General features: G+C 42.2%; 1 protein-coding gene across 1 annotated transcript in view; it reads right to left on the reverse strand.

The window, feature by feature from the left end:
* Nucleotides 1–9,528, reverse strand: part of LOC113017356 (neoverrucotoxin subunit alpha-like) — a 31,739-nt gene extending 22,211 nt beyond the window's left edge. The window contains exons 1-2 of the mRNA XM_080294563.1: nt 9,480–9,528; nt 8,804–8,876 (exon numbers count right to left, since the gene is read on the reverse strand). Coding sequence (XP_080150689.1) covers nt 8,804–8,876; nt 9,480–9,528 — 122 coding nt within the window. The remainder of the gene's footprint in view (nt 1–8,803; nt 8,877–9,479) is intronic.
* Between the last annotated feature and the right edge of the window lie 2,376 nt (nt 9,529–11,904).

Here is an 11,904-nt window from a genome sequence, read left to right on the forward strand (position 1 = left end):
CTCCCTGAACAGGGTCCAGTAACCATCACAGTGGCAGATATCCAAGAAAGGGTCTCCAGTATGAAGAGTTGGACAGCACCAGGGCCCGACATGGTTCACGCCTACTGGCTGAAGAAGCTGACTGCACTCCACGAGCGTCTGGCAGCACAAATGAACCAGCTGCTAGTTAACGAAAGACACCCGGAATGGCTAACTGAAGGCCGGACGGTCCTGATCCCCAAGGACCCCAAGAAGGGACCGGTCCCCTCCAACTACCGACCAATAACCTGCCTCAGTACTACATGGAAGCTCCTGTCAGGCATCATATCGGCTAAGATGAACAGGCACATGGGTCAATACATGAGCGGGACACAGAAAGGAATTGGCAAGAATACCAGAGGTGCAAAACACCAGCTACTGGTAGACAGAACAATTAGCCGAGACTGCAAGACCAGACTGACCAACCTGTGCACTGCCTGGATTGATTACAAGAAGGCCTATGACTCAATGCCCCACAGCTGGATACTGGAATGCCTAGAATTGTACAAGATCAATGGGACCCTAAGAGCCTTCATCAGGAACTCAATGGGGATGTGGCGTACAACACTAGAGGCCAACTCCAAGCCCATAGCACAAGTTACCATCAAGTGCGGGATCTACCAAGGAGATGCTCTGTCCCCACTGCTGTTCTGCATAGGCCTGAACCCCCTCAGTGAGATCATTAACAAGACTGGCTACGGATACCGACTACGGAACGGAGCAGTTGTCAGCCACCTCCTGTACATGGATGACATCAAGCTGTATGCCAAGAGTGAACGAGACATTGATTCACTGATCCACACTACCAGGCTATACAGCAATGACATCGGAATGTCGTTCGGACTGGAGAAGTGTAGTCGGATGGTAACAAAGAGAGGGAAGGTAGTCAGAACTGAGGGGATTGAACTACCAGAAGGCAACATTGCAGACATAGAGGACAGTTACAAGTACCTGGGGATCCCGCAGGCAAATGGGAACCATGAAGAGGCCGCTAGAAAGGCTGCAACCACCAAGTACCTGCAGAGGGTCAGGCAAGTCCTGAGGAGTCAGCTGAATGGTAAGAACAAGATCCGGGCCATCAACACGTACGCCCTGCCCGTGATCAGGTACCCTGCTGGGGTAATAAGCTGGCCAAAGGAGGAGATAGAAGCCACTGACATAAAGACAAGAAAGCTCCTGACCATGCATGGAGGGTTTCACCCCAAGTCCAGCACCCTGAGGCTGTACGCTAAGCGGAAGGAAGGGGGCCGGGGACTGGTGAGTGTCAGCACCACAGTCCAGGATGAGACAAGGAACATCCAAGAATACATTGGGAAGATGGCCCCAACTGACCGAGTGCTCAGTGAATACCTCAGGCAGCAGAAACCCAAGAAAGAGGAGGGAGACGAGGAACCATCATGGAAGGACAGGCCCCTGCACGGTATGTACCACCGGCAGATAGAGGAGGTGGCTAATATCCAGAAATCCTACCAGTGGCTGGACAAAGCTGGACTGAAAGACAGCACAGAGGCACTAATCATGGCAGCACAAGAACAAGCTCTGAGTACAAGATCCATAGAGGCTGGGGTCTATCACACCAGGCAAGACCCCAGGTGCAGGCTGTGTAAAGATGCCCCAGAGACAATCCAGCACATAACAGCAGGGTGCAAGATGCTAGCAGGCAAGGCATACATGGAACGCCATAACCAAGTGGCCGGCATAGTGTACAGGAACATCTGTGCCGAGTATAACCTAGAAGTCCCGAGGTCAAAATGGGAGATGCCCCCAAGGGTGGTGGAGAATGACCGAGCTAAGATCCTGTGGGACTTCCAGATACAGACGGACAAAATGGTGGTGGCTAACCAACCGGACATAGTGGTGGTAGACAAACAGAAGAAGACGGCCGTAGTGATCGATGTAGCGGTTCCGAATGACAGCAATATCAGGAAGAAGGAACACGAGAAGCTGGAGAAATACCAAGGGCTCAGAGAAGAGCTCGAGAGGATGTGGAGGGTGAAGGTAACGGTGGTCCCCGTGGTAATCGGAGCACTAGGTGCGGTGACTCCCAAGCTAGGCGAGTGGCTCCAGCAGATCCCGGGAAAAACATCGGAGATCTCTGTCCAGAAGAGCGCAGTCCTGGGAACAGCTAAGATACTGCGCAGGACCCTCAAGCTCCCAGGCCTCTGGTAGAGGACCCGAGCTTGAAGGATAAACCGCCCGCAGGGGCGTGCTGGGTGAAAAGAAAATATACATATATATACATACATATATATACATACATATATATACATACATATATATATATACATATATATACATACATATATATATATACATATATATACATACATATATATATATACATATATATATACATATATATATACATATATATATACATACATATATATATATATACATACATATATATATATATATACACATATATACATATATATACATACATATATATATATATACATATATACATATATACATATATATATATATACACACATATATATATATATATATATACAGTGGGGCAAAAAAGTATTTAGTCAGCCACCGATTGTGCAAGTTCCCCCACCTAAAATGATGACAGAGGTCAGTAATTTGCACCAGAGGTACACTTCAACTGTGAGAGACAGAATGTGAAAAAAAAATCCATGAATTCACATGGTAGGATTTGTAAAGAATTTATTCGTACTCGGGGCCTTCAAGTTACACACTATGAAAGGCAGCAACAAGTTTAATGTTCAGAAACCTAAAGTCTGTATCAGCAGCAGGATGGAGCTAAAAATAAATGTTGGTTTCAGTTCTATGAAGCTTTGAGTATTTTGGATCAGTAGCTGCTGTGTTTGTTGCATCATATTGCTGTAACTGTTTATATGCTTTATATATTCTGAGCTAAGTTGATCTATAGTGTTACATGATACACTCTCAGAATATAAATATAATATACATATAAATATATGTATAAATAACTGTTAGTATCATGGTTGCTAGGCAACCTGGGCAGCGCGACGGAGGCTAGACGTCCCATTTCACGAGCCTACGAGCCTCGCACTTCGGCCTTAGTGGTCTTTGAGTACGCGGCCCTTGAGGACTTTAAAGCTGCAGAACCTGAATCGGGATACAGCCATGATGATCTCCAGCCTCGTGCTCGCCAACATTCTCACCTGAGTTAAGAAGACGATCACTGAAATGGTCTCAGCAGGTCCTTTGATGACAGCAATGAAATGCAGTGGTAAGGCTTTTTGGGGATTAAGTTCGTTTTCATGGCAAAGAAGGACGATGCAGTTCATCTGATCACTCCTCATAACATTCTGGAGTGCAGGCAAAATGCTATTATAAAAACTTCAGCAGCAACTTCTCCAGGTTCCAATATTTATGCAATTCTCAAACCTTTTGGCCACGACTGTATAACCTCTTCTGAAGTTTAGTGGATATTATACATGGTTATGCTCAGGATGTGTCGGCCAGTTTCCACTGGAAACGCCTTTTGGTTAAACTGTCAGTGAGGAATTTGCATTTGCACTGTTACATTTTTATATAACTTTAATGCACATAAACAACAGCTGCTTGTTTCAGTGAAAAAACATTGAAAAAAATCGTGATTCTCATTTTATGCAAAATCGTGCAGCCCTAACATTAACACAAAACTATTGTTTCACCAGAGAAACACACATGAAGAGAGAGAGACAATAACAGCTACCAAACAGTCGTCATAATTCGTCACACAATGAGAAAAGGACAAATCAACAAGTAACAATGACTAATTAATATTAAAATCTGTAACATAATGTATTGTTTGGAGTTTAGTCTGATTGGTTCAGGATGAGCTGCCATTATCCAATCACACGTCTGCTTACCTGCATCTTTTCTCTTTTTTCTAACCTGAGCACCTGATGGCTTTGAACTTTTGTTGTCCATCTTCCATTGGTTTGAATTTTGTGCTCCAGTACAAACACAAATCCCCCAACCCGAGGATCAGCACAATTAACCTAACAGACCTACACCTTAGTTCACAGATTCACTTTGTCTAAGGTTGATTTCTGGGATTTCACACAACCCAGGATTCAGATGGTGAATCCATGATGGGCTTGGATTTACATCATTATAAATGAAATGTGCTCTACTTGGAAGCAGCCGGCCCCGCCCCTTTTGACGGGTTGTGTGAGACTTTAAATCATCAAACTGTAAATTATAAATTTAAATTGTTATTGATCCTTTACCCCGAGTCCTAAAGTGTAGATTTATTTTCTTACTCTTCTTATATTTATTGTTTGTTTACTTGCACCGCTGTAACTGCAGCCTCGTCGTCTCGTCTCTCTATATGCTGGACTGTCTGTAGCGGAGATGACAATAAAGTTTACTTTGACTTCAGCAGCGCGCAGGCGCACCGAGGGCTCTCGCGCTCACTTTATAGAATTTAGAAAAAACATGGGTGCAGATTATAAGTCTGTATCATAATATCTGTTTGTTGTTTTTATTTTGTTTTGCGAGTTGGTTATTAGATGCCGCTCCAGCCAGCCAGAGACTCCCCGCCGCCCCGCCCTCTCCTCCCTGTGCCGCCAGCAGCAGGCGCACCTCGCAAACGGAGGGCGCCCTTACTCCCAGCAAATGGCTGATAGAAAACCGATCGGTGCCTACGAATTTCCCAATATGCGCTGGCATGACGTCGGGGAAGCATGGGTACGACCGATTCTTTTATTTGTTTCTTGCCCGTGATCATCCAGACTGTCTTCCAGGTGATATCTGGAACATGTCGGTTCCAGTAAGATATTCTATATATGGGAGAGACATGATATCTTCTTGGAATAAACTACGTATTCTCTTATTGCTGTTACCAAGTTCCTGTGAAAAGCAGATTTTTCCCACTGCTGACTCAGCTGGATCAGGGAGAGTGACTGAGGCAGATATTGAGCTGTCAGTGTTTTTATATAACATTAAAGTCCCTGAGGGTATGGCACCAAGCACCATTGAGAATTCCCCAACACTGTTTGACAAGTTTGACGAGCATCTTGACTTTTGGTCTTTGGATATTAACAGTCCTGGATATGTGACTTCTTGTTTAACAGAAATGTTACAGAGAGCATTTGCAGTGCAGCCTTTAATTGCTAGTAATTCACATTTTTTTAGATTTCGACATAAAGCAGATGCCTCAGAGAAATCACTAATAACACTAAGGGCTGGACGGATTTGATTTGCATTCTTCAAGAAGAGTGTGGTGTCATCAGCTAGCTGGCTGATGATGAGCTCCTTATCAGCTGTGCTGATTCCTTGTATAACAGGTCAAATCTCGGGGTGGAGTCTTAATCATTTTAATTGAGCTATTGCCATTCGTGTACAAGATTTTGATAGCTTTACAGAAAAATGCCAAATTTTTCCAAAGAGTGGAAAATAAATTGATGTTCAATTGTATCAAAAGCCTTTTAAAAATCCAGGAAGAGAATGAAGCTATAGTCAGATACCAAATCAGAGTAATCAAGTAGATCTAAAACCAGTCTCATGTTCTTAGAAAGGTGTCTGTTTCTCATAAAGCCTGATTGTGTCTCATCGATAATTGTGTCCAAGAACTCTTTCATTCTGTTAGCAAGTACTAAAGCCATAATCTCATAGTCATCATTGAGCAGGCAGATGGGTCTCCAATTATCAATAAGAAGTAAGTCTTTGTTTGGCTTTGGAATAAGTGTTATGAGACCCTGAGTAAGAGTAGGAGGGAGGATGTTATTCTCTACACTTCCTATGAAAAGCTGCAGTAAGAACGGAGCCAGGAGATTAGAAAATGATTCATAAAACTCTGCAGTTAAACCATCTGTGCCGGGAGATTTGTTGGCCTTAAGTGCAGAAATAGGATTACAAACGTCCTCCACAGTCAGAGGGCTGTCACAGTGACTTCTATCTTCCACAACAATAGTTTTTAGGTTTTTAATATTATTGAGAAACAGCGTTGAGACATACATATATATATATATATATATATATATATATATATATATATATATATATATATTCTACTTTTCTAAATGATTGACTATTTCAATGGAGAACCTAAATGACACGGACCCGTGTTTGTTATTACATATCTCTATTTTGAATGTGACAAGTCTATCATTGCCTGTTATTCATAGGTATTAACAGAGTTTTTGGCCTTTTTTTCCTCTATAACAGTTAATTGACTCTTTACAGTGGCCTGCTATGGTTAATAATAACATGTTCAGTCATGAGTGAAATCAAAGCTTTTCTTCACTTTAGCATTTAACATTCCCAACAATATAATGTGATACCTTAATTAAAACACAGCTAATAAAACACAATTTTCTTAATGCAAACATCAGTGACTCAACATTAGCAACCAAAGGGTTCAGTCTGCAGCTCACACTCATGTGAAGCTACAGCCTCCCCCTTTAGTCTCTGTCATCCTTCTGCTCCTGCACAAACAAAGCAAGACAAAACCTCCACCCTTCTTGTACAGGCTGGGTGAATTGTTGTGGACATTCACTAATCCTAAAGTCGGCACCGTTTTTGTCTCAGTATCAAGTCAGTTAAACTTTTAGTCGTCAGTCCATCACAGTCCAGTCACATGCATACATCCACACACATTCATACCAGATATTGCTGATAATGGAGTCTCACGCGCAGCCTATTCGAGCCTCCATCACCAGCAAGATGACGTCATCATTTTAAAGGAAAACAGCTCCTTGTTTTTGGACTGGATTGACTCGCTGCAATCCTTTTAGGCTCAGGACTTCTCATGTGATCAATGTCACATATAAGTGAATTTCTCCCAAGCCCATTATAATCATGGAGAAAAACACTTTGCCACTGTTTCCAGTAAGAATATTTTATAGCGCTTTAAAGTTCAACCTCTCAGGCCTGGATTAAAGAGCTGATTTGTTAAATCGGGAACTCACAAAATACCAAAATATCACCACCGGTGGATCACACCTCTCTGATGTTCTTATCTCAGTGCACTGTAACAAAAGCACAAACAAACGCAACCAATAAAATACTCATAAAGTAACAAATACTGGGGCCCATTGCAAACATGTCCAAGCATAAAACCATCTTTCTCTCTCTTAGAGAAAGAAAACAATCCAAACCTCACTGATAAAATCAACCTAGTGTCAAGCAAAACCCAAAAATCAACCAAAACTTCACCAGAAAGTTTTCCTCCCTCCCGGGACAATATTGTGCAGGAATACAGGCACCGTAACTCCTTTTGCACTGACAAAAACATGTTGGATTTACTTGATTCAATAGTGGACACTGGTTGCACACAAAGGTTTTGCTTTGGCAGAAACTTAAACAACTGAGTTAAATCAACACAACCTTTTCATATTCAGTAAACCTGCATGTTGTGTTCATAAAACACGATTGAAACATGTTCAGATGGAGTAAGTTGAGCTCCTGGAACATTTTAATCCTTCAATTGAAATTGAATGGGTCTACAACAACTACCATCCTCCTATCTCTATCCTGGTTGCAGCAGGGCTGGGAAATAACCCTGAAGTGATAGGTTACCAGGCAGGGTACACCCTGGACAGCTCACCAGTCTATCAGATAGAAACACACAGCCGTTTACATTCATGGATAATTTAGCCCAGGACCTTCTTACTGTGGAGCAACAGCACTAACCAGCATGCCAACAATGGAGGAAATACAGGAAAGCTATGATTTCCTGTATTTGAGGCAGAATTCTTTTGTTCTTGCCCTTGACAGGTTAATCCACAATAAATAGCAACAGCATGCATGTGGTGTGTGTGTCGTTGTCTGCCTCTTATAACTCCAGTGATTTTCCTGTAGTTTGAAATCTTATGCGGTGTTGACACAATAATTTGTTGTAAACCAGGAAATTCCCAACTGTGGTAGAAAGCACAGCTTAGCCTGAGCAAATGTTCAAAGAAAAGTCGTCACTTCCTGATTTCTGCTTCACTGATAAATATTGTCACACTGGGGTTTTTGCAAATGATATCAGTGAGCACTGTGTGGCAGCTGGAGTCAGACAACTGAAGCTCCCACAATCAAGACCACAAACAGCTTTCAAAGGAGATTTGAAGCTTTTCTGGCAGCAAGCTTCATGATTTATGGGACTGGAACTGGAACAGAAACTACCTGATCACCAATGGTGAGCTGGCATGGAATTATTTTTATGACATTTTATCAAAGTTATAAATAAGCATGCCCATTAACACATAGTGAGTGAGCATGTTGTCTTCCCACGCAGTGAACAGCGGATGCTAATGTTTTTGTCACTTTTTACAGAGTCAAACTCAAAGTAAGGTCAGTGCTTCCACGCTTTAAACGCTGCACGCTCACACTCTCTCCACACTCGATAGATTATCCATTGTTCATCTGCACACAGCTGCGGTTTTAGTAATGCAGTGTGCTTACGGGAAAGTAACAGTAATCTAATTACCTTTTTTGCAATAGTAATCCCTCACTTTACTCGTTTCTTGAAAAAAGTAATCGGATTACTGCCCATCTCTGGTTGGAGCTGTGCACTTGTGGGTTCCACCTTGTGTACACGTTTATCTTTGCTGTGTGTACTTGTACCTCTGAGTGGAAGCTGAACTCTTGAGTTCGAGTATCGAAGCATCAGCTGTGACGTTAAAGTCCAAACAGCTCGTTCATTTGACGTGCAAATGAACGAAGGTAACGCCGTTTTCATGTGGATGTGTCACTGAGACACTTTCCACATCCACAGCTCACAAAATGGGAAAACTATAGAAGTATAACAATGAAGAAGTTACTATGTTACGGGTCCCAAGGATGAAGACCTCGATGACAAATATGTTACCTGTAAAAGCAGGTGAAGAGCAGAGTAAGGAAGACACGATGCGTCTCTGCTTTCCTCCAGAACGTGTCTGAGTCTGATTTATTTCACACAAATAAATGCTATAAAACACTAAACATGAGCTTTCAATATACTGTTCAGCTGGTTCCTCATTCACATCAATGACATTTACTTATTTCACAACATCAGTGAAATATACTCTTTTTAACTGGTTCAGTTTCTCAAGTTCACACTTCTTTCCATAACAGCTACATCCTTTTATCATATCAATAAACACATCACATTGTCTTCTGCAGTGTCTTACTGGCTAAACAGTTCTATTCAATAACAGCATTGGTAAATACATTACATTTGTTCCCTCCAGTAATTTACTGGCAAAATCACTATTTAGTGCATCATGAAACACAGCTTGTTTAATCAACCCATGAATGCCTCTGTTAGCTACACAGAGTTGCTCAGAGTGCTTGTGTTACACTAGCTAATCTACTCAGTCACTTTAACAGAACTATTAACATTCACATCTCACAGAACTGATTTGATTGGAGCATTACAACACGTTTGCACAGAGCATAGGAGCGCACTGACTCTGCTTCACGAGCGCTCCACCTAACGAGCGGGCTCGCGGTGCGGTCGCGCGGGACACTCCTCTGGTTTTCTCCCGTGTTTACATATAAATAACTTTGGCGGACCGCCTTAACTCTCCCATTCACATTAACCTGGGTAACCATGGTGACAATAAACAACATTTTCGGTGCGAGCACCATGTACCGACCTGTAAAAGCAGGTGAAGAGCAGAGTAAGGAAGACACGATGCGTCTCTGCTTTCCTCCAGAACGTGTCTGAGGAAGCAGCGGAAGGTGGGCTCCACTTACTGCTCCCCGAAACCCCGGAGCAAGCACCAAAGTTCCGCCCTCACTGCTTTCTAACATAAAATGAATCCCTGTTACATGGATTTTCTATCCTCTTAAAGAAACTGAAAATAAATACATATAGCAATGAAAAATGTCCCGTTACATGAGTGTTTTACACAAAATAATATTCATGTGGTCATTCCCTCACAGGGGTGCCACAACTACACTGCTGTTTTGACAGAGACACAGTGTGTTTATCTAACTTGGCTGAAGCCAAAGTTCTCCAGACAAATTCAGTCTGTTTCTGCCAAGTGTGAACTCACTGGATGAGCGCCAGATACACAGAATCAAAAAGGGATAAATTACTTTTCTTATGTCATGTTCCCGTCACAAACTGGCTCAAGGAGAGGGGAAGCAGGAGTCCACAGATGAAATGTTCCTATAAATAAAGTGGAATTTATTCAAACTTTACCAAAACTTCAACACATCAAATACAAGCAGTTCAGCAGGGAGTGGATGTGTGTTGCATGTGCCAGGTGGATGCAGAGAGAGGCCAGGGCCACGTTCAAACCTGAACACGCTGCACAGTGTTTTGTTCCATTTGTTAGGGATGAATGAAATGCTTCCTTGAAAGGATGTGTGCAGTCACCAGTGGGCGTGGAAGCATGTGCGCCCTCATTTGGTGGGTGTGCAAGAAAAGTCATCCTGTCACACAGCAATGCCTACATAAATCACAGCACTCTGCTTAAAATAATAATGTTTAGTGAAGCAGGTGAAGCAAAGGGCTGCTTTTAATAGGCTGGGAGACCCAGGTGTGCTGCTTTAGCTGCTGAGCCTCTTATGACAGAACAGCGGAGAGTGGTAAGAAGGGAGGAGGGGGTCTGGCTGTGTTTGTGAACGATAGATGGTGTAACTCTGGGCATTTCTCTATCAAAGAGACGCTATGCTGTAAGGACATTGAGCTGCTAGCGGTTAGCATGAGACCGTACTATCTACCACGAGAGTTTACACACGTGATTATGATAGCTGTGTATGTCCCGCCCTCTGCTAACGCTGCAGCAGCCTGTGAGGTCCTGCACACTGTAACCAGCAGACTCCAAACACAGCACCCTCAGGACTTTTCCTGATCTCTGGGGACTTTAAAGATGATGTAACCATTTAATTATGGTTACATCATTAATTATGTAATTAATTATGCAAAATGCAAAACGCTCAGCTGTGTCTCCAATCAAAGCTCTGTAACTTCAGAGGTGATGTTCATATGTTGACTAATGGTTTTCTTTCATTTTTGATGTACTGCAGAATATTTGTATAAAATCCAGGCCAGAAAATCTCCTTCATGTGTTTCTGTGTTTTGTCTTCAGCTACGTTGACACAAAGGCCTCTGCTGTGACGCTCACACCTTTGATAAAGTCTGGAGAGTGTCAGCTTCCTGTTTATAGATACAAAAATATGTAATGTTGTGAACTCTGGCCGCAGCGGCGCAAGAAAAAGGAGAATTACGGGAAGCACTCACAACAGGTAAAATCAAAATAACAAAGTAAAGTAGGATAAAATAAAAAACAACAAAAGAACAACACAATATACTTCCCCGTACTGTTACTGCTAACCTCTGTTAACCTAGTAACTCAGAAAAATGACAGCATTTGACATCCCTTTAAAAACACACATACCTAGTAAATATATAAAACTCACTGTGACACATACTTTAATATTTCGAATCAAAAACAGTTCTTATTTAATTCAGTGACAGCAACGGGGACAAAGCTGTTTTTATAACGCTTTGTCCTGCATCTCAGAAATAGAAACCTCCGTCCTGAGGGAAGAAGCTGAAATTCACCCCTTAGAGGATGGGAACCATTTTTAAGGATTGATAAAGCCATCCTCTGTACCTGCTCAGAGTACAGGGAGGCTAAACAAGACTGTGGCTCACCTATCAGACGACTGGACCATCTCACTCTCTGATTCAGAGAGTTTTTCTCTGTGACAGAGGTCTGACCGAACCATGCCACCAAACAAAACGATAAAACAGACTCAATAAAAGAACGAGAAAACAAAGTTAACATTTTTTGGTCAATGTGGAAATGAACAAGTTTCCTAAGACAATAAAGGTGCTGGTGACCCTTTTTACAAACTGATTTGCAATTTTGATCAAAGTTCAGTTTTTCATTGATTATGGTCCCAAGATATTTATATGATTGTACTTGCTCTATTTTCTGACCTTTAATTAAAGTGACTCCGTGCCCATTTTGT

Source organism: Astatotilapia calliptera, chromosome 3 (assembly GCF_964374335.1).
Source record: "Astatotilapia calliptera chromosome 3, fAstCal68.1, whole genome shotgun sequence".
NCBI lineage: Eukaryota > Metazoa > Chordata > Actinopteri > Cichliformes > Cichlidae > Astatotilapia > Astatotilapia calliptera.